The sequence below is a fragment of the Stegostoma tigrinum genome, chromosome 14, assembly GCF_030684315.1.
Source record: "Stegostoma tigrinum isolate sSteTig4 chromosome 14, sSteTig4.hap1, whole genome shotgun sequence".
NCBI classification, from domain to species: domain Eukaryota; kingdom Metazoa; phylum Chordata; class Chondrichthyes; order Orectolobiformes; family Stegostomatidae; genus Stegostoma; species Stegostoma tigrinum.
In genome coordinates, this window is record NC_081367.1 from 14,913,328 (window position 1) to 14,940,787 (window position 27,460).

General features: G+C 39.4%; 2 protein-coding genes across 5 annotated transcripts in view; one reads left to right on the top strand and one right to left on the bottom strand.

Moving 5' to 3' along the window:
- Positions 1-17,841, top strand: part of uggt1 (UDP-glucose glycoprotein glucosyltransferase 1) — a 130,189-nt gene extending 112,348 nt beyond the window's left edge. For both annotated transcript variants that reach the window (XM_059651013.1, XM_059651014.1), the window contains 4 exons: positions 2,976-3,090; positions 8,930-9,046; positions 10,467-10,632; positions 14,840-17,841. In XM_059651013.1, coding sequence (XP_059506996.1) covers positions 2,976-3,090; positions 8,930-9,046; positions 10,467-10,632; positions 14,840-14,865 — 424 coding nt within the window. In that variant the 3' untranslated portion in view covers positions 14,866-17,841. The remainder of the gene's footprint in view (positions 1-2,975; positions 3,091-8,929; positions 9,047-10,466; positions 10,633-14,839) is intronic.
- Positions 2,970-26,719, bottom strand: LOC125457581 (putative potassium channel regulatory protein). 3 transcript variants are annotated; one of them, XM_059651015.1, is made up of 3 exons: positions 25,989-26,719; positions 10,174-10,275; positions 2,970-3,580 (listed from the first exon to the last, which is right to left on the bottom strand). In XM_059651015.1, the coding sequence occupies exons 1-2, from the start codon at positions 26,555-26,557 to the stop codon at positions 10,212-10,214; spliced, it is 633 nt and encodes a 210-aa protein (XP_059506998.1). In that variant the 5' UTR covers positions 26,558-26,719; the 3' UTR covers positions 2,970-3,580; positions 10,174-10,211. The 3 variants fall into 3 exon arrangements, with proteins under 3 accessions (XP_059506998.1, XP_059506999.1, XP_048397946.1); XM_059651016.1 differs by lacking the exon at positions 10,174-10,275; XM_048541989.2 differs by lacking the exons at positions 2,970-3,580; positions 10,174-10,275 and adding an exon at positions 20,893-22,086.
- Positions 26,720-27,460: the final 741 nt, after the last annotated feature.

The following is a 27,460-nucleotide window of genomic DNA, read 5'->3' on the forward strand; positions in this document are numbered from 1 at the left end:
ACATCAATGTGTAGGAGACGCAACAAGGGATGATATTATGCTGGACCTAATTCTGGAGAATAAAGCCTGATTCAAGGTAGCAATGGGAGAGCATTTTGGTGACCACTGTACATTTGAGGTTTTCATGGAAAGGGAAAAATATAGCCTGCAAAAAAACATTGAATTATGGAAGGCAGATTTTCTGAAAGTAAGCAGAATCTGACCAAGGTAGACATGGAATGGCTATTTTGAATAAGTTACAGCAGAACAGTGGGAAGGCATTTAAATTTGGATTGAGTACAGGCCCAATATGTACCCTTTAGGATGTATTATAAGCAGAACAAGTTTATTGACCCCTTGATGTCGGGGTATATTCAGGATTAGATAAAAAGGAAAAGGGAGCTTTTTAACAGGTAGAAAGGGAGCAAATCAATAGGAGAACAAAGAGGGCCATGTTTAAAACACTAAGATATGGGAGAATTCTGAGATATTCGTTAAGTATATCATGATGAAGAGCATATCTAGGGAAAGAGTAGGACTCTTTATGGACCAAGGGACAGTCCGTGTGTGGAGCCAGAGGACGACGGTAGGGTGTAAACAAGTAAATTTACCAGATGTGTAAATAGGCGTAGTGTAGTTGATGCAGTTTGTATTGATTTCAGTGAACCATTTGACAAGGTCCCACGTGGATGAATGATAAAGGAGGTAAAAGCACTTGGAATTCAGAGTAACTTGGCAAGTTGGACTCAAAATTGGCTTAGTGGGAGGAGGTGGGGAGTGGTGATGGAAGGCTGTTCATGTGACTGGAAGCTGGTGCCCAGTGGCGTACCGCAGGGATTACTGCTGGTTCCTTTATTGTTTCCATATTTTATATTAAGAAACTGTATAGAAGGAAAAATGGAGGAGTTGGCTGTTAAGTTTGCAGACGACACAGACTGGCTGGGTATTGTTAGTAAGGATGAGTGTCTTAGGGTACAGGATGATGTAGGCTGATTGGTGTGCTGACAGATGGAATTTAAACACGGTAAGCGTGAGGTGATGCACTTTGGAAGAAGTAACAAGACAAGGGAGTATTCAATGAATAGTAGCACATCAGGAATTTCAGAGTAAAAGAGGAATTTGGGGTTCTTGGCCACAGATCTCTGAACGAGGTAGGTCAGATTCATAGGGTAGTTAAGAAAATGTTTGGGATACTTGCCTTTACTAGTCTTCATATAGTTTATTAGAACAGGTAGGTTGTATTGGCCTACATATGAAAGGGAGTATGCGATGCAAAGGAGGGAGCCCAGAGGACATACACCAGGATGTTGCCTGGGATAGAGCAGTGTCTCTATGAAGAGTGGTTAGACAAGCTCGGGTTGTTTTCTTTAGAGTAGAAAAGGTTGAGAGGGGACCTGATTCAGGTATATCAGATTATGAGAGGCGTGGACAGTGTGGATTGAAAGCAGGTATTCCCCTTAGCTGACGGGTCAGTAACAAAGGTACATAATTTTAAAATGAAAGGTGGGAGGTTTCAAAGATTTGAGGTAAACCTTTCCCACCAGCCTTTGAGTGAAAAATCTGAAATGTACTGCCTGGGAGGGTAATTGAGGCTGGAGACCTCTCAACATTTAAAAAGTACTTGGTTGAGCGTTTGAAATGTAACATTCAGGGCTAATTGCTGGAACGTGGGACCAGTGTAAATTTAGAGTAGCTTTTTGTTAGTGCAGACTCAGTGGGCCAAAGGGCCTTTATGATAATTCCCTAAATTGAGAGCTTGAGTAAGTACAGAGATTTCACTGCAAGGAAGAAGCAGATGAATGAGGATGGGTGGTGCTCAGTGTGGAAAGGAAGCTCCTGTGGAAGGTATCTTCTCGTTTTTGCCCAAGGAATGAGCAGAGTCACCTGCTGAATGTCCTCTCTACCCTGAACTCCTCCTGCCACCTCAAAGTTGAGGCTGAATGGGAAGTGCTGTTAAGTGGTTTTTAATTTAATGCCCTCAATTGGGACAAGATTGGACAGGCCGCACTAATCTGTGCCCGCCCTAGGTAAAATTGCAGAGAAGTGATGGGGTTGTGGGAAAGTGCTAGGCCCTCACTGCCTGAAAATGTTCCAGCAGTAGGCTGTAAAATTCTGCCCTAAGTTACATTTTTTTTTGGTTGTTGCATTGTTAATTTCACAATTCTCAGTTTAGTGAAGGCAGGAGGTATTTGATTGCTCTGCTCACTCAGGCTCTCGACCCACTTTCCTCCCTGCAGCGTTAGCAATTCAGATATTCAGCCACATGCCAGACTAAAGATTTAGATGCTTAAATGTGCATTGCATGTCTAATTAATAGCAGGCTCCATTGATTCACTATGTTTGAATTGATATCTTGTGATATTTAATTTGAATTGCTCTATACATAAGTCGAACAAATTATTTTAATAAATAAATAATGTACAGTTTAAAAACTCAGCTAGATGACTAAGTTAATGGAATAGTTTTATCTTTATACAGTACACTTGTTACTTGTAGTGAAATTTGGAACCAATCATGAAGCTTTCATTATGAGCATCAGAGGTTGATCCAGAGGAATTCTTAACAGTGACTTGATGAATTCTCATTCTCAGCTTTGGCCATGTGTCAAAATTTGGCAGGCACACCGCTTAATGCCCCCCTTACCTGTACAAATTCCTGCTGTGCAGACTGTTTTGTCAGAGGCTAGTTGTCAATAATAGGTATAGGGAGCTTGATGGCCAAGCAAGCATCCAAAAATATGTTCAGAACATTTGCAGCATTTTTGCTTTTTGGTGACCACAGTTTTTTAGGTGAATTGATAGTAGAAAGCCATCTCTAAAGGTTGAAGCAGAAGCTTATCAATGTGCCTTTTTGTAATTACAGAGTAGCTGAGTCTGTTCGTAGTATTATTAAAATGCAGCAGTCACACACTAATATTTATTTACTATCATCTCTTCAACAATTTTATGACTTTAATGTTTATACAAAACCATTTTAAAAAAATTCTGTCCATTTAGTGCCTTGTATGTGGTGGACTTAAAGAAATTCCGAAAGATTGCTGCTGGTGATCGACTTCGAGGGCAGTATCAAGGTCTCAGTCAGGACCCGAACAGCTTATCCAATCTTGACCAGGTATGCATACGTGTTCTCAGAATTGAGATGTACCAATGACTTGTAGAATTTTACTGGAGTTAATCCATGTCTTAATTTATAAAAGGCCAGTGATCATTTACAGATATACATTTATGCGTATAAGGTAGGAAGAAAAACAATATTTTGGAGTTCATGCATTTCCAACTACAGATATTATGAGGAGATGAAAATCCAGACGTTGCTATGTTCTTGGTACGAATTACATTGTTACACTATTCTGAGACACATTGTACAAACACCACTAGTCTTCCTTTGTGCTCTGTGCACAAATGCCTTTTTATTTCTTACATTAGATTGGCACAGACGCTGAGCCTTTTTTAAAAATCGAGAGGAGGTTTAATCAATATACTTTAGCCCCTGTTGTTCCAAACAAAATCCAGCTGATTTCTTTCATCTTTTTCCTCCAAATTGCACTTGTAGTCCCAGAAATCATCTCATTTGAGGTCAAAATTCTGCAGAAAGTGGAAATCTGAAATAGAAGGAGAATTTGGTTGAAATATTCAGCAGGTGTGGCAGCAGGAAGAGAAAAATATAACTAACATTTTAACTCAATGACTCTTCTTCAAAACTCTTCTCGTCGGGTTCCTCTCGTCAAAGTTAGGATTCCCTGCAGCAAGTGGCTCAAAACAAGTGTTTTTTTTAATGAAATGAAAGCAGAGTACACTGGAAAGGCTCAGCAGGTCTGGTAACATCTTTGGAGAAAGAAACAGAATTAACATTTTAAAGGAGAGTCATATGAAACCCAAATCATTCACTGACTTTCTGTCTTCACAGCTGTTGCCAGTCAGACCAAGTTTCTCCAGCACTTTGTTTTCTTTCACATCTTCAGCATCTACAGTAATTTGCTTTGATTATTTTTTTTTCTGACTTTGATAATTTGCCTACATCAGGCACTTAGAGCATTTTGATGCTTGCACAGCACTGACTTGAAATTTCCTTGTCCTTTTCCAACTGGCATAAAATGCTTGACTTTTCTTTTGCTAGATCAGGTGGTGTGGTCAGGATCAAACTCTGCACTGGGGAATGGGAAACCAGGCTGGCAGGGATTTTAATAGTGAGGAGTGTAAATGTCAGTTTCCCAGTGGCAAGATTATAACTGTGGATTAAGTTGGGGGCAGATAGGAGACAGATCAGCAAGTGCTTGAAATATCTTTTTAATGAATAGACGTGTCATGCATATTCATTAAAAACATTCACGGGAGTAAATTGTAAATTTTGAGATTAAATGTACAGAAAAGAAGTAACATGCCTTCAGATTCATAATGGTTTAATGTTATGTGCAGCTGGCTAGATGATCTTCCTGATACATTTGGACTGTGGAAGAGGCACTTTTCTTCAATGGGAAGTTTTGTTGCATCTAGAAAGAAGTCTAGTGAGAGGCTCTCTGTGTGCGATGGGCCGTTCATAGTGGGCTTAACGAGGGTCACTGAAAATTGAGCGAGGGAGTGTACAACACCCAGAAGGCCAGTTTCCACCGTAGGAGCTTCAGTGAGAAAGTGAGAGATCAAAAGTTAATTGCAGATTTGGACAATGTTGTCTCAGTAGTCCTGGTGAGGTATTGCAAAGTATTTTGTAGCTGCCACAGTGCGTCAGTGGTAAATGGACTGAATATTAAAGGTGCTAAACGGGGCATCTTCCTGACGAGTACTGTTGACCATTGGCAAGCCCACTGTTTGCATCAACCAAGCAATTTATAACTGTGTTGCTGATGCAATAAAGTATTTATGACAAGGCCATGCTCTCAGCATTTCGTAAAGACATTACTGCCTATTTTATAGCTACTATAACATTTACTCGTGGTTCTGGAATTATTGTTGGGTTTTTGACCATTACTTTTGCTGTTATGGGAGGAAAAAAACCCACTTTGGGCTGAATCTTACTTTTTTTGGAAAAGTGGCAATTTTGTTGAGTTTCGCGAAGGAATGCACAGGCTGAGTAGGTTTTCTCACTAAAGTTAGCAAACTCGCTTCATTACCTACCTAACCCTTTCTCTCTCTTGCCCCTTCTTGTCCAATTCTAGCCCCAATCTACCACCCTCCACTGCTGGGGTGTTCCACAGTGGACTGGCACCAGCACCATCTGAGGTTTCATCTGGTTCCATGCAGTCTTAGCTGTCTGGAAGTATGCCCAGCAATGTAGCAAGAAGGTCAATGCCCACCTCTTCGTCACCAATAGAAGTGTATTGCCTTCTTTACAAAACCTCACTCTCAATCTGTCTTTGTTATTGTAACCACTTTCCATCAAGGGCTCAATCTCTACCACTCTCACTGTTGCATGCCACATCATCCCTCACTTGCTGTCACTCACTTAATTGCGACACTTCCTCACCTACATGGATGATAACAGCTTTGCCACCTACTTTCATCTCCTTTAATACCTGTGTGTCTCTTAGTCTCATTCCATAAGGTAAACGGCTTCCAGTAGGACCAAAATATTCAAAATGGATTGTGGCCTGCCCAGTTCAATTCTTCATCCTTAAAGGGGAGAAGATCTGGAATGTAATCTCCCCAAGTAGCAGATTGACTGTGCCCAAGCCCCTTAATAGACATTGAAGGCTGACCTTGACTTATTGTGCTGGGCCCCTTTGGGCCAAGTCTATCTCCCTTCACTTGTCTGAAGGCTGCTGATAGCCATAGTTTCCTTATTTTTGTCTGCGCTAAGTGGCATGGCAATACAGCAGTACAGTGAGCCTGGTTCTCTGACTGATGGGCAAGGCATTAAAAAGACAAGTCGAGAAAGGGATGTTGTGAGCATTCAGATGAGGTCAGAGTAAGGGAGTACTAAGAAGGCAAGTGATCAGGCCGGTAATGCAGAAATAACAAGGTGTAGAGCTGGATGAACGCAGCAGGCCAAACACCATCAGAGGAGCAGGAAAGCTGACATTTCAGGCTTAGATCCTTCTTCAGAAATGGGGGAGGGGAAGGGGGTTCTGAAATAAATAGGGAGAGGAGGGAGGTGGATAGAAGGGAAGATAGGTGGAAAGGAGACAGACAGGTCAAAGAGGCGTGGATGGAGCCAATAAAGGTGAGTGTAAGTGGGGAGTTAGGGAGGGGATTGGTCAGTCTATGGAGGACGGACAGGTCGGGGTGAGATGAGGTTAGGAAGTAGGAGGTGGGAGGAGGGGATAAATGGGAGAAAGGACAGGTTAGGGAGGCGGGGACAAGCAGGGCTGGTTTTGGGATGCAGTAAGGGGAGGGGAGATTTTGAAGCTTGTGAAGTCCATATTGATACCATTGGGCTGCAGGGTTCCCAAGCGAAATATTAGGTGCTGTTCCTGCAACCTTTGGGTGGCATTGTTGTGGCACTGCAGGAGGCCCAGGATGTACATGTCGTCTGAGGAATGGGAGGGGGAGTTGAATTGGTTTGTGATGGGAGGTGCAGTTGTTTAGCGCGAACTGAGCATAGGTGTTCCGCAAAGCAGTCCCCAAGCCTCCACTTGGTTTCCCTGTAATGCGGTTTGGTTCATGAGTTGCATGTGGGTCCTTGACCCCAAAATGTCCTTGTTACAGCATTACAATGATAGTTTCAATTGTGCCCTGAGGTGCAGCATTGAAGTTTGCAAACATCCTGTCAGGGGATCAGAGATGTGCCTTGAAGGTTCTTAAAAACTGGCACATGTTGGATGCCAGAGTATATGGATGTTGATTGCACATGGCTGGCGCCCACGAAGCATGCCCTTAGGTTTTGGTGCCTGGTGTCCAAAGTGATTGTCTTTTGAAGCAAACACGGAGCTGAAGTCACCCAGCATTTTGACTTCCACATGAATAGTTTGGTTTGTGTGGTTAAGATGATATATAGAGCACTTCCCCTAATTAGTCTATAAAATGCAAGAGTTAGGAGGTTATGATGAAGCTGTATAGGACATTATTGAGGCTACAGTTTGAGTACTGTGTGCATTTCTGGTTGCTAGTTCTGTGGAAAAGATGTGATTGCTTTGGAGATTATGCACAGGCTTTGATCTTTTCAGTTGTGCAGAACGATTGCATTGTTTCGGGGTGTTTCTGCTGTATAAGAGATAACTATGGGTGGATAAGAATCAATGTGTCCCTTAGTAGAGGGCTTAATCACCAAGAGGCATAGATTTAAGGTGAGGGGAAGGAGTTTTAAGGAAAACGTTTCGTTTCACTGAGGGTGGTGGGTATCTGGAATTCACTGCCTGTAAGAATGGTAGCCAAGGACACCTTTAGCTTGAATCGCTGGAATCCAAGCAATTATGTTTCAGCTGTTCGACTTCTTTTGAGGGACAACATTCAATTTTGGATAAAGTATCGTTGGAATGTAATATTGATCTTGGAGGGAGTACAGTCCAATTTCATCAGAATATCACAATTCAGAGGGTAGGTTAAGCATATAAAATTCATAAATGTCGTTTGTATTCCCAACCCAAAGTTGAATGCTGATCTGTGAGGTATTTAAAATAATTCAAGACTCAACAGGAAATAGTTCCTCCGTATTTGCTATGTATTAGAAAAGCTGAGAATAAGAAGGCACAATCAGTTAAAGCAGGGCTATGTAAGAGTGAAATTAAAACAAAAACAATGTTTTTTTTTCACAAAGAACACTGGAAGTCTGTAACACAATCCCAAAGGTTGAATGGTATGTAAATGTGTTTCGCCTTCCAGAAAATTTGTTTTCTCTGCAGAGGGAGAGAAACTGCATCCAATAGAAGAAGAAATGAAAACCGAGTGACAGTATACCCTCTTCTTTCCCATAACCCTTCCCCACTCCAGCTACTGAATCTCAATATAAGATGTAGGATTCTCTCATTAATAACATATGTTTTAGCCGTTTTTTTAAATCAATAATGTCTTGCCCTTGAGATTTCACATACTCTCTCTATTCCTCATTCTCCATTTCACAGCCTTTTCTCTTTCTGCCAACTATCCTTTTAGCTTATTGTTTGACTACCTCATGAAATAAAATCAAGATTGTGCTTGAGCTGAAATCAGTATGTTTGAATTACAAGCATTGTTGCCCTAATCATGGACATTAAGGTGCAGTCACAGGACGTTTGATGCAACGTTTCTTGCATTGAGTGAAGTTGCTTTTGTATGGCAATGACCAGTACCTGACCTGCTAAAATAAAATGAACATTAACATCAATTGACAGGTGACCTGCATTTCTTTCTTGAATGAAGTGAGGTGTCAGCCATGAATCTGTGGTAGCCCACTAAGCTCTGTGGAAGAAGGTCTTTGCAATAAGTCCCATTCCAAATGCTTGAGTAGAAAATTGAGGCTGGTATGAGAGTAGTGATGGACACTGCGCTATTATGTATCAACTTTCGTGGGAGATTTTGAACAGAGCGCCTGTCTGCCCCTTCAGCTGAATGTAAAAGATCATCTGGTACGATTCAAGAAAGAGTTCAGAGTCTGAGCAAAATTCATCTTCCAATTAGCATCATTAAAATGGATTGTCATTTAGCTTGTGAGACATTGCTGTATGCAAATTGACTGCTGCATTGCTTGCATTACAACTGTGACTGCACTTAGTAAGTACATTTTTGGCTGTAAAATGCTTTGAAGTGGTGGTGGTTTGTAGATGCGGTGTCTAAATGAAAAACCTTTTAGATTTCATGTAGATGTTAGTAATTGAAACTAGCAGTGGCTGAATGTCATTGGAGAACAGTGTCATGACTGATGTGTTTACAATTATGCTGTCCAGTTTTTGTGTGGGCAGTGGCAGATTTTCTCCACAAAGAAAACAGGCTTAAATCAAATAGTTACAACACTTCAGTAATTTTATATTGCAGCACTACATAATAATCAGAAAATTCTTGAAATTACTTACTTTTTCTTGTGTGGGGCATGTGTTTTATAGGATCTGCCTAACAACATGATCCATCAAGTGCCCATTAAGTCCCTTCCCCAGCACTGGCTGTGGTGTGAGACCTGGTGTGATGAAGCATCAAAGAAGAGGGCTAAAACTATTGATTTGGTAAGTTCATGACATAATGTTTGCTATTCACTCAGACATCAAAACAAATCTGTTATTGGAGAAAAGATTGCAAGCAGTACTACATATAACTGGAAATTGGTCAGTGTCTGCTAGAATACTCTTATACAGACAAATGCAGTGAAATGGGTGGCTCGGTGGCTCAGTGATTAGCACTGCTGCCTCGCAGTGCTAGGAGCCCAGGTTCAATTCCACCTTAGTGACTGTCTGTGTGGAGTTTGCACCTCCTCCACGTGTCTGCATGGGTTTCTTCCAGGTGCTCCAGTTTCCCCCTCAGTCCATAGATGTACAGGTTAGGTGGATTGGCCATGTTGAATTGCATGTAGTGTGCAGGGGTGTGTAAATAAGGTGGATTAACTATGAGCACTGTAGTGTTGCAGGGGAAGTGGATTGAAAGCTGTTCAGAGGGGCATTGTGGACTTGTTGGGCCAAATGGCCTGTTTCCACACTAGGGATTCGATGATTCTATTCTGTAGCTTGGCGTGGTGAATATATTCACAAATTATGGTTAAGGATTTAAGCAGGTCAAGGGTCTAGCAGTTACGGTGGACGAGTCCTTAAAGGTCTAGAAACTGTGTTATAGTATAACGCGATAATGAAATTGAACTAAGACGTACTGCCCAAACAACATCTTACGAAGTACGGGCCTTCTCAATCTTGCCCTGCTCTGAGGCAGGGTGGTCTTCAGGTTAAACTCACACCAGCCATCTGTCTGTCTAATGCGTGAACAGCATACGGGCTTCTAGTACTTTGGCAAATTTCGCTTTCAAATATGAAAGAAGTAAACACCGTCCTGGTTTTGTAGAAGGCCTGCTATGTCCTGTCTCAGGGAATATGGTTATCTTGGATAGTGTTAAGAGAAGAGCTGCTGCATTGGTGTATATTTTAAGGGCACCAGTGACCAGGAGAAGCTGAGAGAACTGTTGCTATTATTTTGTAAAAATTTTGTACAAATTGTCAACTTGAAAGAGATATGATTTGAAGTTTTAAAATAGCAGTGGGACTAAACTGTCTGAGGGTAGATGGTTTGCTAGTTTTAACTAACAACATATATTTTCAGCACCTCTTCAGCTGCACCACTGGAGACATTAATCAACACAGCGTAATACCTGCTTTAACCGATGTTTTGCTGAAATTGTGATCACATTCAATCCGTGTTATCAGTTTGTATATTGAAAGGGCCTAGGTGGGAGTGCATATGTTGTAAGACCCTGTAAAACAATAATGACCAGATCACTGGCATGAATAAGTCATTGTGAATTTGTTAAAGCACATCTTAATAACTTAAAAAATTCATTAACTGGAATGTTACAGATCACCTCTAAAATGCTAGTCTTGTTCAGTGTCATTGAACTATGTTGTGACATTTTTCTGAATGGTATTTATTTTAACCTTCTTCTAGTGCAATAACCCTATGACTAAAGAACCCAAACTGGAGGCAGCAGTACGAATTGTTCCTGAATGGCAAGACTATGATCAAGAGCTAAAACAGCTTCAGAAATTGTTCCAGGAGGGGAAATTGAATGGATTAGCTCATACAGGTGCAGATGACATAACCAGCACAGAAGGTGAGTTTGTTGATGTTAGAAGGCATTTTGCAAAGCATTTGAAATAAGTGAGTGCTATTTTAGAGTGAATCCATGCAACAACAACTCAGTTCATTTAATATTTTACAATATCTCAAGGCCACTTCACAAGAGCATTATGAAACAAACACTGAGCCACATAAGGAGATATAAATCAGATGACTGAAAGTTTGGTCCAAAAGTTAAGGTTATGGGTGTATCCTAAAGAAAGAAGCAAATAGAGCAGTGGAGAGCTGTAAACAGGGTATTCCAGTAATTTGGACTCCACAACAGTCCCCAGATAAAATCTGGGATATTCATTAAGTCAGAATAAAAAGAATACAAATTAGAGATAGGAAGGCTCTATTTTGTGGAGGAATTTGCAAAACCAGAAAGAGAATATTCCTGTGAAGGTTGTGTGTTTTTCCAGCCAGGAGTGCATTGGAATGATCACGTTGAGAGTATTAAGAATCACGAATGAGAATTTCAGCTGCTGATGAGCTGAATCAAATCATTTTAATGTGTTCTTTTATAATTGTATTCTATAATTTGTATTCTTTTAATTCTGACCTAATGAACATCCCAGATTTTAATTGGAGACTGTTGTTGAGTCCATATTACTGGAGTACACTGTTTATAGCTCTCCACTGCTCTGTTTGCTTCTTCCTTTAAGATACAACCATAACCCTAACTTTTGGACCAAACTTTCAGTCATCTGACTCAATAGCTCCTTATGTGGCAATTAGGCAATGACCATCTACAACAAAAGAGAGCTTAACCATCGCCCTTGATATTATTAACAGTTATGGTGGTTACTGTCACCCAGAAAAGGAACTGGACTAGCTATTTAAACACTGTGATTACAGGAGCAAATCAGATGCTAGGAATCCTGCAGTGACTTACTCATCATCTAACTTCTTAAAGCCTGTTCACCATCTATAAGGCATAAGTTAAGAGGATTATGGAATAGCCCCCACTTGCCTGGATGAGTGCAGCTCTAACAACACACAGAGCAGTCCATTTGATTGGCAACATATCCACAAACATTTACACCCTCCATCACTGACGCTCAGTAGCAGCAGTATGTACCATCCACAAGATACAGTGCAGAGATTTACCAATATTCTTAGGTAGCAAGCTCCAAACCCACAATTACTACCACATAGAAGGACAAAGGCAGCAGATACATGGGAACACCACCCTGTAAATTCCTTTCCAATCCATCTATCATGGTGATTTGGAACTATATTGCTGTTCCTGCAATCAAGGTCCTAGAACTCCCTACCTAACAGCATTGCATATGTACCAACATTGAATGCATGTCAATGGGTTCAAGAAGGCAACTCACCACTGTGTAATAAGAGCAAATTCCACATCTCCTGCACAAATAAAAAGAAAATTACTGCGGTGGAAATAGATAGTGATGACATACTACGAGTTTGGAAAATCTACTTCATTCATTTGTGATTCTAGAGCAAAATTGTATTTCCATTTTGAAGGTGCAGAGTTGGGACAAAGCCTGACTCCACAGTTTTGACCGTTAAAATTGGCTGCTCACTTTTTGTGTTTTCACTCAGCGACTTTGGACTTGTTTGGGAGCAGGTTTCACGGGCTGGGAGGAGACTAAGAAGCTGTCTCGTTCTTCAGGTGGGCTGGGTAGGAAGCCTACCTGGGGCGGGGGGGAACACTGCAATAAAAGGAGAAAGTATCCCTCCTGCTCTCATCTCCTCGCTCTCTGTGTTCCTCCATGCCAATGTATGCCCCCAAAGCCTCTCACTGGGTAAAAAGCCAGTGTCGTTTTTCAAAAGTTTTGTGGGGGTGGGAGTCCAAAACTACAGGGCATAGGTGTATGGTGAGAAGGGAAAGATTTTAAAGAGAACTTGAGGGATAACTCTTTCATGCTGAGGCTGGTGTATGTATGGAACAAGCTGCCAGAGGAAGCTGTGCATAATTACAGCGTTTAAAAGTATCTGGATTGTTATATGAATACATGGATTTGGAGGGATATGGGCCAAATGCTGCCAAATGGAATTGGGTCAGATTTGGATGTCCGGTCGACACGTACGAGTTGGATGGAAGGGTCTATTTCTGTGCTGTATTACTCTGTGACTCTATTATTCTAAACATCTTAATTAAATGATTAAAAGCTTGGCCAACAAATATTTCCATTCAATTAGCAGGAGAAGCTGTCCATCAGTAAGCACCCCACTGTGGAAATGATAGGATTTTGAAAACTATCATGCTTTTACATCAGCAGTCACTTTTTTAAAAAATCTTCACTATTTTGTTTTGGACAAATTCTTGACAACTTTATACACTTATTACACACAAACATGCCTTTTTACTTTGCCAAATGATGCTTTACCTCCACCAAAAATGCCCCAGGACCAGATCCAAAGTTTGACTTTACCCCTCCAAAAAGGAAGAAATATAGAACACCCCACCAACACTTGAGCCTCTCATTCCCTCGCCAGCACATATCCCAACTCATACACCCTAATGCCCTCTGCCCATCCCTCATGGACCCACATACTTTTATGCCAACTTCATGACTTTGTCCACCCATCACATCTTTCTCCCCTTCATCTGCTATACTGGTTGATGAGTGTCATGGATTAGTGCTGCTCCAACAGCACTAAAGAAGTTTGACACCATCCAGGACAAAGCAGCCCTCTTGATTGGCAGACCATATAACATCTTCAAAATTCACTCCCTCCACCACCACTCTACAGTTTTAGCTGTGTGTACGATCTGTAAGGTACACTGCAACAACACAACAAGGCTCCTTACACAGCACTTCCAAATCCATGACCTTTGCCACCAAGAAGGACAAGAGCAGCAGGGCACCACTTCCTACAAGTTCCCCTCCATTGCCACTCACCATCTTGATTTGAAGTATGCTGCTGTTCCTTCACTGTCACCATATCAAAATCCTGAAATTCTCTCCCTGCTGTACTGAGTACTGCAGTGATTGAAGAAGACGGCTCACCACGGTGTTCTCAAGGACATGTGGGTATCGGCAACAAATCCTGGCCTAGCCAGTCATGCTCTTATCTCTTAAATGAATTTTAAAAATCCACAAGTACCAATGCACATACAAGAAAAATTATAATTCTATTTCTTAACTTTCTAAACTGCAGACAACATTCTCTGGGTAAAGCATTGTCTTTTTTTGAATTCATTCACAGGATGTGGGTGTCACTGTTCATTCCAGCAGTAATTGCATGGAATGGAATATTTTACTAATCCAGTACATATGAAATTAGTGCATGTACTTGCAAAACCCAAAAAACAAATCAAGCTAGAGTATTTAATAAGTATTCTTGAATATATAGTTATTTGTAAAACTCTCAAGTAGTCACCTCCTTAATATGTATGCTGCAAGCATTCCTCCAGAAGAACCGAATCATGCTCTGATCATTAGCCGGCTCCAGCTAGCCTAGAAGTATTTCTTTTAGCCTTGAAGAATCGCCTTTGAAGCTTTCTGTAAGACCTGCACTTTCCTTTTCTTGTAAAGCTTGATGTCAATCGGCCTGACACCAGAAACAGTTGCACAAGTGCAATCAGCGTTGAATCTCTCTGCCCATGCTTGGTTCCTTACAATGCTAGGCGTTGTATAACTGTGGTGCACTTGCATACTTTCTCATTTTCTGGGTTAGAAGCCCCTAACGTTTGCCTAGGCCTCCAATTGATATTTTTGTTAAGGAAATGACATCATATCCAATATTCCTGACAAAAATTTCAAATTGAGAGCATGAACTGATGTCAATCATCTGGGCATGATTTTGATTTTTCTTTCACCTATAGTGAAGTGATTTATAAAATATTTTTGTGTAAAATTTTTTGATTGAATGAATCTTATAATGTGCCAATCTTGGAACAAAAATTGAGCAAAATAATATGTGACTAGAAACAGGATAAGATGCCAGTTCAATTAACTAAAATGGAGGCGGTGCACATTTCTGAACCTTTGTATAGATTTAGTGGCATCTGAAACGCAGAGAGGGTATTGTAATCCTTGTGATGAAAACCTGAATTGGTGTAGACAGCAGCAGGAAGGGGTGGGGGAGGTCATGGTGGAAACTAGGAGTGTTTGATTGCCTTTTTGAACCAAAATTTGATCAATTTAGTAGTATTATGGTGAACTTTGTCTTGCCACAATGATGTGAATTGTTGAACTCTAACTTCTGGTATCTCTTTCATTTCATAGGTCACACCCCACACGGTGAACTTTAAGCTGTGAACATGAAATTGTTTAACTCTGTTTAAGGAGTTCCTCCTTTTTTCTACCGAAATCTTCTCAAATGTGACAAAGAGCTAAGAGACTGGAATGGGAATATGCTTTTCGTTGTGTTTTTCTTTCTTATTATAAAGGTGTATTATAATTTAGGTTCAGTTCTGTGGACAGAAAGCAATGGAAGTGCAAGATCACTGGAAAATGTATAGGTATTCACCTCAGGGACAAACTCAATCATGGAAAATCAGATGGTTTCTGTATATTCGTCAGTGGAATTTAGGAAAGACTAGATGTCATAGGGATGATTTCAGTTACCATTCATTTAAAACCCAAAACTTCCAATACACTGAGTTTCAAACTCCAGAATTTATGTTGTCTTAGATGGTCAACACAGTGCATGTTGTGTTATTCTTGTCCAGGAAAGTATATTCATGAACCTCCTAACTCATTCCTCTCACTCACGCGTGTGTAATCTCTCACATTCAATTTTTCTTGCACTCCCACTCTCCTGCTAGTTTTCTCTCTATCTCTTGATTTCGTTTTCACTATCCATTTACTTAAGGGCAGACAAGGATGAGTCCTTGTTTTCAGTTAAAATATTCTATAAGCCTGTATTTTCAGCAAGATGCTTAAATGCCACACTGCTAATGATGCATGTGTCCATACCTGCGTAATGTCAACATTACAGTGGAATATTGCAAGATCCAATGATTTCTGTATGGAAGATTTTGTATTGGAATATACAACTTTTAGTTTTTATTACTGTTTTATGGACAAGAATTGTGCATTTGAAAAATGTGGATCACGAGATGGCTTCTGTAAATATTCTACAATGTCTGCTACTTTGAGTGACTGCTTATTGGTAATATATTTATTGTTTATTCCTTTGTGAACCAAATAGAGTATTTTGGTCAGGCATACATCAAAGGCCTTCAAATAGTATAAATCCAACTTAATCTTCATAGTCTTTTGAGAAATCTTTCGGGATGCACCACTGTACATCAATGGTATATCTTGAGTGTAAAACCAGCATCAGGTTAGTCTTTGTAAAAATGACCTAAAGTATGTTTTGACCTTATACAGACTACTGCTGTGTATGTTCAGAGATATGTACACTTGATTGCATTAACCCTGCCTCCTTGCAGTGTAATTGAGCAAGAGATGGCTTTTATTAGGCTTGATACCTGCAATGATTTACAGTGTACAAACCTTTGTATCATTGCTGATAGTCTGAACACCTCAAATGGCAGAAGCTTGCTGCAGATTTGCACTAGAAGAAATTCTGCAGAGTTGCACCAATGTACAGAACATTGCCAGAAGTTAGTTAACATACCAGAGCGAGCAATTTTTACACAACATTTCAGGCTTTCCCCAAACCTGCAGAAATTTCCTAAGCTGCTTGTTGTCTTTGAATCCCACTAGTAATAGAACTATTCACGATGGCCTTGACCATGGTGTGACCTATTGCTCAACTACATTCTACATTATTATTTTCAATGAAACATGGATATTTCAGCAAGAAACATTCTAGAAGATGAATTGGAAACTTTTACAATTAGTATCTTTTTGTTCATTGATATTTGCGCTCCACTTTGTCTGTTGTGATTTTGTTCTATTGGAAGGGAAATGTTTTTGGCACATTGCATGCTGAACATTATAGGCCAGAACTCTGAGAAGATGAGAATGATAACACAAATAACTTTCAAGAACTTGCTTAGACTGGCCACAACTTGTCTGTTGACCAGATTTTAACTGTATGATCAAGTTAATGACTGGGTGCGAACAGTGAAATATTGCTTTCACCAGTAGGGAACAAAATTTGCCTCTCAGTCAGCTCAGTGAATAGAAGTTACCTTTCTCTGTTGTTCAGGTGAAATGACCAAGGATCTGAATCTGCTTCTAAATCAGATGCAAATTCACAATATTAAGCCATCCGTGATTCAGCATTAATTGGCACAATCTGGGCATTTGGATTTGTCTCTAAAGGAAATTGAAGTAGGACCTAGGAAAGTTATACAGCTGTGCAGTAATGGACTGTCCACAGGGCTTGGTTGTTTTGCTCAGCGTGTAAAGACTGAAATACGTTTAAAATATCATTACAAAATATGTAAAAACACAAGCATTTGAAATCCCTAATGGTGGCCTGTGTAAACGGATCTGAATTCACCTGTCTTTAATGATCACATCAGTTCTCACCCACTTGTAGTGGAAAGATCTGTTCTGTCATAGCATGTAATTTTTTAAAGTTTGAGATGCTGGATTAATTACTAAGTAGCCAGGTTTAAATGCTACTTGTGTTTTGCTGTTGCCCATTCAGCGTTCTACTGCTGAAATGTGAACTTTGAATTTATGATTCTGAATTTTCAATTTGATCAGATCTTTTCAATGTTTTAAATGATTACAAGTGGTGGCACGTGAAATACAAATCAAGCTGATTCTCTGCCGTGGCATGAAAATATTAGAATTATTTCTTTAAATTTGAACAGTTCAGGGCAGTTGGGACTCTAAACTCCCAATTTAATTACAAACCTCACCCATCCTTGTTATTTGGCATTTCTGAAACTTTCACCTTCCAGTTATTTGGAAGGCTGTACTACTGTGTAATTCTTTGCAGCTCCACAGACCCACTGCTATTCATTGAAAGTGCTTTTCTAAACCTTGCTTCCTCCATGATAGATGAGATTTCTTAGCTGAATCCTAAAGTGCCCTCAAATGATTTACGGCAAGCCACACTGATTATCATCTGTTATACTGTCACTTTCTGTGATCTGATATTTTTTGAGCTTCATATGTAGTTTACTACTGTTGCTGGAAGTTCTTCAGTAGACTGTGCCTATTACCTTTATTTCATTTCACTTTTAAAAATGCAGAAAAGGTGTTATGCCTCAATACATTTGGGTGAACAGACATGATTCCATTGTACTTGGGCATGTGGTACTTTCTTTAATAAAGTTTTCCTTTTCTTTTTTTTTAAATTGCTGGCCGTGAGCCTCTTGACCTTGCACTGGCAATTCTTATACAGATTACTTGAAAGGTTTCAATGAATGAAATTGTATACCAAGCCGTATTGATTATTGTGAATTCACACAACTAATTTAGAGTGATGAAAGAAAACCACAATTGTTAATTTTAAGAACGATATGAATGGAACGTATAATTCTTACCACCACACTTGTGCAATATGCATTGGAAAAGGTTTGAAAAACAGAAAGGCGGATGGGATGAAGGTTGATGGAAGATGCTTAAAGCTCAAGTCTAGAGTAAAGATGAATGAAGGAATCTGATTAATATATAAAATGGCATATTTTACATTAAACACATCCTCAATGCAACTTTTACATTACTAGGGCCAGTAGACCTATGGGGACTACGGTTAAATTGTGAGATTCCAAGGGAAATAGAATATTTCATTGATATACATTTGAAATTAGAGTGTTGTGAGAGCTCTCAATCTGTTTCAGTGTTAAATAATAAAGGGACTGACTTAATAGGAAGAACAGCATTTTTGTATATTTGCATATTAACTGCTGGATTGTACAGGTTTCAAGCAGACCTCAAAATTGACATGACAGGTGCACCAACCAGGAGTGTTTGAGGTACTAGAAAAAATCAATGTCATAAAAGAAAGCATATCAGATGTTACGGCATTCTGCTCAGCAGTCATAGCATTTATTGATTTTACAGAGATTTGTTGCCACTTCATCCATAACTGCTTGTTCCTTCATGTCTGCTAGAAGAAAGATGGTCTTGCTATTTTACAATTTGCTCTTTCTTCTTCATTATTTGCATTATTAATGTATCTCCTGCAGTGGTATCAAAGTGTGAGCAAAATCTGGTTCAGACATGGCACAGAGGAATTAACGGTGCTTTGCAACGATCCCAGTTGCTGCTCAATAAGAGATTTTTCACAGCCGCTGTCAAAGTATGTATGTATATTCTGGAAATTCAAAATACGATTTTATGTTTCGGGGAGTTCTGTGTGCTTTACACAGATGCCAAATTACTGTTGCAGAAAGGAAGGCATCTATGCTCTGCTTTCACTGTGACCCATTTATAATGTTGAGAGTTGTATTTCCCAAAGTTGTGGAGGTTTAATTTGCTTCCTACCCAAAATAACAATAAAATATGATGCCGCCAATTTATTTATTCTTTCACTTTGTTGAAAATGAAAATGAAAAGCTGTTCTTTATTTTTGATCATTTGATAGTTTTTATTATTTGTAAGATTTTCTTTACCTTTTCAATCAGCGACTTCATAAATGAAAGCTAACATTCTAAAACTGGATTTCATGGTAATGTGGTGATGGTGGCACATGTATAGGACAGTTAGCGTATGGCAATAAATATTTTATTACATTTTTAAGCAGTGGGTCAATGAAAGCACTGCTGTCTTAGCTTGTGGGTTTAAGCCCCATTCCAGAAACCTGAGTGCAAAAGCTAGCCTCTCTGCCGAATGTAGTTATTGGGGACATGCGCTATCAGCCACGAAACAAACAAAAACCGAAACTTAGTTGCAGCACAGACAAAGGCCCTTCAGTCCATTGTATCTGTGGAGAAAATACAGTTAACATTTCAAGACAAGTGACCCCCTTCACAACTAAAGGCACCCAGGAAATATGCTGATGGTAGGGGCTGGGAGGATAAAAAAGTGAGTAGATAGTTGGAGTCAGAACCCAGAGAGATGGGCGGAGAAAAAAGGGTAGGCAGACAAACGGCTTGTCTGATGATAGTAAGTCAGTGAAGTAGAGAAGCTGGAAAAGTGATTATAGGTGCTCTGACCAGTTGTCTGATTTTGTTTTAAAATTTGATATTAACACGAACTGGGTGACCGTTTTCCAGAACATATCCACTGTATCCATAATAATGACTTCAACCTTCCAGTTGTTTGCCGTTTCAACAAACCACCTTGCTATTAATGCTAACTTTCCCGTCCTGGTACTGTTGCAATGTTCCATTGAAGCTCATGCAAGCTGGAGGAATAACATCATATTTGGTGCTTAAGCACTCTGCAGCCTTCAGAACTCAGCATTGAGTTCAACAACCTCAGGGCCGAACCACTGTTCTTCATTTTAGTTAAAACCATCCACAGAACAGACCCATTTTCTCTTTTCTCAGGCCTATCATTTGTGCTTATTTTACATCTCAATCATTCCTTTGCCTCCATTAGCATGCCCTTGGTCTTGCAGTGGGCGCTCACCAGCTGGTCCACAATGTGAAACAAAAAACTGAAAGAACTGAAGATACAGGAAATTGGAAACCAAAATAGAAATTGCAGAAACATGAATTGCTGGAAAAACTCAGCAGATCTGGCAACATCTTCTGAAGAAGTGTCAAAGGACCCAAAATGTAACTGCCTTGCCTCCACAGATGCTGCCAGACCTGATGAGTTTTTCCAGCAATTTCTGTTTTTGCTCCACAAGTTGTTTCCTCTCTGCCTATAGTGTAAAACTCTCAATTTTCCATTTCCTTCCAGTTCTAAAGATTTTTTTTTTTCTGATTCAGAATATTGACACTGATTCTCCTTCCACAGATGCTGTCAGAACTTGAGTTTCTCCAGCATTTCCTATTTTTATTCTGCATCTGCTTTCCTGTGGGGAGCACAATTTGAAATAAATGGTACAAAGATTTCACCTCTGTGTTGACAATACTTATTCCACTGTTGTTTTAAAAAAAAGTCAGATATTGCTACTTCTGTGTGGGAGAGCTTGCTGTGTGCAAATAAATGTAATAACTTGGAGCAGGAGTAGGCAATTCAGTCACTGCTCCGCTATTCAGTGTGATCACAGCTGATCTCCTCTTGGCCTCAGATTCACTTTGCTGCCGGCTTTTCATAACCCTCTAACCCGTGACTAATTTGCCCGTGTCCTCCTTGACTGTACTGTTCGGCCTGGCATCCATCGCACTTTGGGGAATGAATTGCGCAGATTTGTAACCCTTATAGAGAAATAATCTGTCACCTCTGTTTTAAGTATTCTGCGCCTTATCCTAAAACTCGATTGTGCCGCAAGAGGAAACATCCTCTCTGTGTGTACTTTGTCAATTCAGTCTTCTCTCGTTCTTCTAATCTTGAGTGAGTATAGGCCTAAACTGCTCAATCTCTATTCAAAGGACAAAGACCTCAACTCTCAAATCAATCAGGTGAATCTCCTCTGTACTGCCTCCAAATGTAACTCTTCTATTTTCCACACTACAGCAAGAATTATACCTCAGTAGTTATTATGTTTATGTTGTGAAAGCCAATTGTTTAATTGAAATTAATACATAAATGCAAGTACTATATGAAATAATCTTCACATTTTTTACCAAAAATAGTCAAGCATATTTGGTCATATCAACCTACAGTTTCAAAGGTGCTCTCCACTCTTACCCAGGTGCTCAACATTTAAGAACCACATTGTTAATTTCAGTTATATTGTTGTAGAGAGAGACCTATTGCTGACCTTTTTATTTTTTGACTTAACAAGCACAAACACGAGAAGACCAAACTTTAAATAATCACAACGTTTTATGTATTACAAGGAAGATGCTAATTTGATGAAGACTAAATTACAAAGTCACAACGATCCTAAATTAGATGTGTTGTATGCAGCAGAGCTCTATACTGGGCTAAAACTTCAAATGAAGAGTTAATTGGTAGGTTTAACCTTATACTTTCCATTGGTCTGTTTACTGAACTGGAAATTCAGTGTTTCTCGTTTTGGAGTTTCTTTATCACAAAGGTGAATTCTCCCATGTCCTCCAAACCCTGTTCTCAACCCCACCGTGCTGCAGTTGTAACAAAATGCTTGATTTGGATCACCATTTCATAGTAATTTTTTCTCCTTCAATTATTATTGTTATGATTCACAATTACACCAATTTTAAAACTGTCAATCTAAATAAGAGAAAAGGGGCAATAACTGTAAAAGGCAAAAAAAATCAAAGTTAGTGGGGATTTAGCCATTGTAAATATACAATCTGATATTGTTTGTAAGAGTAAATACATTGACACAGACAGTTATCCGGCTTTCTCATTATACTAGTGAAAACAGATCGGTGGTGCAGGAAGTGTTTTATTTCATATTGTGTTTGAAAGTATAACATTCCACTGTGCCTTCCTGTTGGTGGACTGATCTGGTATTCTGGAGACAAAATCCAACTTTTGTTAGGTAATCAAGAAGAATTCCCAAGCCATTGAAGCCCAGAAGAATTTTTTTGCCTCCAGGAAACACTTGGACATAACTGAAGAATACAAAAAAAAATGAAATTTTAAAACCTGATTTTGTGACAATAACAGTATCTTTACTGTTCATAATCTGCCTTTTGACTGTCTCAAGGTTCTGAACTGCTATTTTGCCTGTAGCAATATCTGATTTGTATTGTTATCAGCCAAGTATTTGGAGCAACAAACTGCTGAATACTTCTCTCTTCTCCTTGCCAATGTTGGGTCCATTTATCCCCTCATGTTGATCCTATTGTGATTCTATACGGGATAACAATGTAACTGACCTGCATGGAGTCCAACTTTAGTCTTCCTATCACCATATTTACTGTGAGTAAGTTTTTTGTGGACCATTGTAAATTATAGCAAAGACTACTGTACTTAATAACTGTTGACATTTTTATATTCAAAGTTAGAAATAGAACTGAACCAGAAACCTGTAGATTGGCTCACCTTCCTCAGTAGCAGGAAAATGTTATGATGAAGGTTGAATAAGAGCGCTATATCTCTATTTTTAGTCCCATGATTTCATTGATGACAATGTAAATTTAACTGTTTAGTAATTATGGCCAATTCTATGCCTAGAAATATAAACATTTTGGTTTAAAGCAAAAGTGGTTTCTTTTAAAAAAAAACAAACTGATAAATCAACTTTTCATGATAAATATGTTTGGCAAAGATGTATTGCATTGGAAATTAGGCCCCACAATGCCTGAGATCTCATAACAGTGGGGGTGGGGGGAAGGAGGGTTGGGGGGGGTGGGTGCGGTGGTGGGAGGGTAGAAGTTTAGTCAAGCTAACTATAATTCCTAATTTTATCCGATTGGTGAACTCCAGTTTAAAAAAAAGTCCAGGTTTCTGTACTATGACATTGGTTGAAGACAATTTATACAATCAGAAATCATGAGTTACTAATTTACCACACTATACTTTAACTTCTATCCCTTCTTAAGTGTTCATTTGTCACAAACACAAGTAACATCAATATTAAGGAAGACTAAAGAAAAGAAAATTCAGAAATACCATTCAATAGCACTAATTTGGACCACAGGATTTGAGTTTCAAAATCCAAGACGTCAACAAAACAATTAGCAGAACAGGCTTGTGAATAACTCATTAATTGAAATATAAATAAGTATGAGTTGATGCATGGTGAGGTCAGAGGAATAGGAATACCAGGTACTCCTTTTGCAGTACAAGTCGAAGTGATGCAGAAAGGAACTGAGGGATATAGATTTACAAATCACTGAAATGAGCAATGAAGGTTAATGAAACCTTAATAACTATAAATGAATGCTCAGTTAATTTTTGAGAGAATTCAAAAAGCAGATTGGTTACATTAAACATGCATGTAACCTGTATATATAACTTGCTACATCATACTTGAGAACTATGCACAGCTGTGAATTCCATGTTACAAATGAAATGTAGAGCCACTGAAGAAGGTGTAATAAACATTTACAGAGGGGAATAAAAAAAAGAGAAAATCAACCGGCTCTCTTTCTCAAGAAAAGCTATCTCAGCGGTGACCTCGTAGATGTCTCTAAGTGTATGCAGGAATTTCTACTTGTGACGGAGTTGAAATTTAGGTGGGCATAAGTGAAAAGAAATCTAATAAGGAATTCAGAAGAAACTTATTCAAAGTGTAGCATGTGAAATTCAAGTTAAATAGGATATCATTCACTTAAGGGAAAGTTATGTTAATAGATGAAAGCAATGGATGGTAATGTTGAAAATATAAAGGGGAGAATGATGATGTGAAGCACAAGCAACACAGGAGACATCAGCAAGACAGACCACCAAAAAATAAAGCCAGAGGGATCCAACACACCCTGATTCTACAGATTCCCCAAGGTACACAAACCAGGGTCCCCTCAAACAGATTCTCTCACTGCCAGGTACACCAACATATAGACTTGCCAAAGAACTACTACAGAAATTGAAATACTTAGTGGACAACACTATCCACTCCATTCACTCATCCCAACAATTCCTCACCATCATCAAGGACACCAGGATAGAAGAGGATGAGATGATGATATCCTTTGACATAACAGCAGTATTTACATCCATAAACACTGACCTAGCCATAGAAACAATTGCCACACTGCTGGATGAATCAAGCAAGCAGGCAACCCAGACACCAACCACATCAATAAGGACACAACCATGAAACTATTAGATCTGTGCCTCACAACACACCACCTTCAATGACAACATATACAACAAAATTAACAGGCTTCCAATGGGATCCCCAATATCAGGACTGATTGCAGAAGCAGTAATCCAAAGGTTAGAACCGACAGCGCTCCCACTGTACATCTAATACATAGATGGCACCTTTATTATTTTTAAACACACAAAACTAGAAGAAACCCACCAACACAAACAATGGCCTTACTGGGATTCACAAAAGAAGAAGAGAACAACAACTGACTACCCTTCCTGGACGTAATGGTAGAACAGAAAAACAATGGGGAACTCCAAACTAGCATTTACAGGAAGACTACTCATATGGCTAGATACTCAATTTCACTAGCAACCCACAAACAGAGTTGCATCAGGATACTGTTTAAGTGAGCCACAACATATCACAGCAACCCGGAACTACAAAAAGTAGAACAGGAACACTTGTACGCAGTCTTCAAAAGAAACGGAAACCCCAAAAACACAATCCGCCATTACCTCTGAGACAGACCACAACAGGAAGACACAACGCACCCAGACTCAGTAATCACCCGAGCCGACATCGGGGACATTTCAGAGATGACCACAAGACTACTCAGACCCCTAGGTAGCAGATTACCTTACAACCTGACGACCACCTTCTGACAGCTGCTGATGGACGTAAAGGATCCCATACCCAAAACCAGCAAAACTGGTGTAATATACAGAATACCATGTAAGGTCCATGAGAAACACTGCATCGGCCAAACCAGAAGAAAATTGACAATATGGATACATGAACATGAACTAGCCACCAAGAGACACGACCAATTCTCACTCGTCTCACTACACACGGACAAGGGACATGGGACAACACATCCATAATCGCACAAGCCAAACAGAGATGTGCCAGGGAATTCCTGGAGGTCTGGTATTCCAACCAGAACTCCATCAACAAGCATATTGAATTAGACGCTGTGTACAAACCACTGAAAAACAGAACCAGAAGTAATACCAACAATCCCAACAAACTGAAGCATATAAATAACAAGCGGGACAGAACACTAATGCTTCACCAGAGGCGCACTGATGATGTTACCCAGCAGGGTGATGAAACACTTGCAACCAAACCCACCGGATCAGCGAGCGTGCCTACAGCCTCATTATTTCAGTGTTGTGAATAAAATGTAAAATTCTACATAATATGTACTGGACTCTGAATCAAGAATCCGAAATAATATTCCAGACACCTGTGTTCAAATTCTGCCATGGCAAATAGCAGAATTTGAATTCAATAAAAATCTGGAATTAGAAGTCTAATGATGACCATGAATCTATTGTTGATTTTTAGAGAAACCCATCCAGATCACTAATGTCTTTTAGGGAAGGTAATTGCCATCCTTACCTGCTCTGGCCTACCTGACCTCAGAACCACAGCAATGTGGCTGGCTCTTAACTGTGCTGTGGGCAATTAGGAATGGGCAATAAATGCTAGCTCAGCCAGCGATGCCTCATTCCATGAACAAATTTAAAAAGAAAACTGAATGTGCAGATAGCGATAAAACACAAATGAATCACTTTTGCAGAAATTTCACAAATTAACAAGGTGTTTCAGTAATTCAAAGTGAAATGTAACCTTGGAAACAATATGCAAAATGTCTTGTATATTATTGACATATTGTTTTCTTAAAAATTAAACTCATGTTTCTTGACTTATAACTCATAGATGAATAATAATTTGGTGTTTAGTACTTACATGTTAACTTGCTGTCCTTTCCCATAAGGGTTAGATCCACACTGGAAAACCAGATCATGAAATGAAAGCTTCTGGGCAGTGGTAGGATTCTTTTTCTCAACAGAAACCCATGGTTTGGAGCTTGTTCTCTCTGCATGCATCGTTATCTGACTGGAAAGTGCGTAAACTGTTTCCACAGACGATCCGAAGATTCTGAAAAAGGCTCCCGACCCCTTTTGAATGTAACGTATCTCTAGAACCTCTGATTTGTTTTTCTTCTGTAACGACTCCAATATGCATGATACTGGATCCAGTTCATAGAATTCAAATTCCTTTCGAAGCGAGTCATAGTCACAGAAGCCGCTGGGCAGCAGTAATTCAGATGTCCTGAGGAAGTCTAAGATGTATCCAAATAAAGATCCATCCCTATCTATAAAGTATTCCCTGGCCCCAGTCTGTGGTATGGTGGGCTCTGATTCTACGAGAATCCTGCTCAGCTTGGAGCTGGGAACCTTGGCAAGAGTATCAGGAAGTGTCTCAAAAATCATTCCTCCAACATTTAACTTTAAAGGCTGTTGTACCTCATCCATTGAATATACAGAGGATCAGGCAAAGTCAGAAGTCCAAACAGTGAGCAAAATTGATTCCTTTTTTGTCAGGCAACTAAATGTAATGAGATCCTTGATTAATCAGGAATAGGAAAATTAAAATAAGTGCTTACAGATCAAAGAATTTTGTTTTCTTCGAGTGTTGTTTCCATTTGGTTGCCAAGTAGAAGAACACAGAAACAGACACACCCCTGAAAAACCAGTTTTGCTCGTGGAGACACAAGATCTTTGAATGTAAGTCCCACCAATGGTTTGTGATCATAATGTTCTGTGTGGATTTCTGGCACTTCTGTTTGCAAGTGTCTTGTTCACTATCTGTTAGTGGGACCAGCAGAGAGCAAATGATACATCCGCTGTTAAAACGATTAACTGTCGGCAATACTGCAAGTGACTGCTCATATCAATTGGCAGGTGAACACTTTTGTGATGCTGTGGCCATATCCAAATACTGAGGCTCAGAGTAAGGGACGTGCCTGGTTGGCTGTAAAACTTGCACAACATTGATTTTTCTATTAGGGTAATGACACTGCTCATACCAGGAATGGGACAAGTAGGATTAAGTATATGGGTATACTGTTCGGAACTTAAATAATGCAAAACCTAATTATCTTCTGTCAAGAAGTACATTCAGTTTGTTATTCTGCTTCACTTTGTTCAAACTGACTGATTTTATTTAAATGCATATCTATCCCTTAATAATCAATAGATGGCCTTTCCAAGTAAGGGCTGAACATTTTGCCGTAAACAACTCTAATTATTTTTGAGGTTTTATTTATCAAGAAAAATCAGGGCTAATTTGTGATAAGAACAATTGTATTGAATGGAGACATTTGAAAAGAAACATGGAAGTTCTCTTACTGAATATCTTAATTGTATATTAATTTT

What these genes read in the sequence shown, in the direction of transcription:
- LOC125457581 (XM_048541989.2), bottom strand. Translation starts at nt 26,557, where the DNA reads ATGGATGAGGTACAACAGCCTTTAAAGTTAAATGTTGGAGGAATGATT. An exon ending in AAAGGACAGCAAGTTAACAT is followed by an intron (nt 22,087 to 25,988) that starts GTAAGTACTAAA and finishes TGTATTCTTCAG; the next exon opens with TTATGTCCAAGTGTTTCCTG.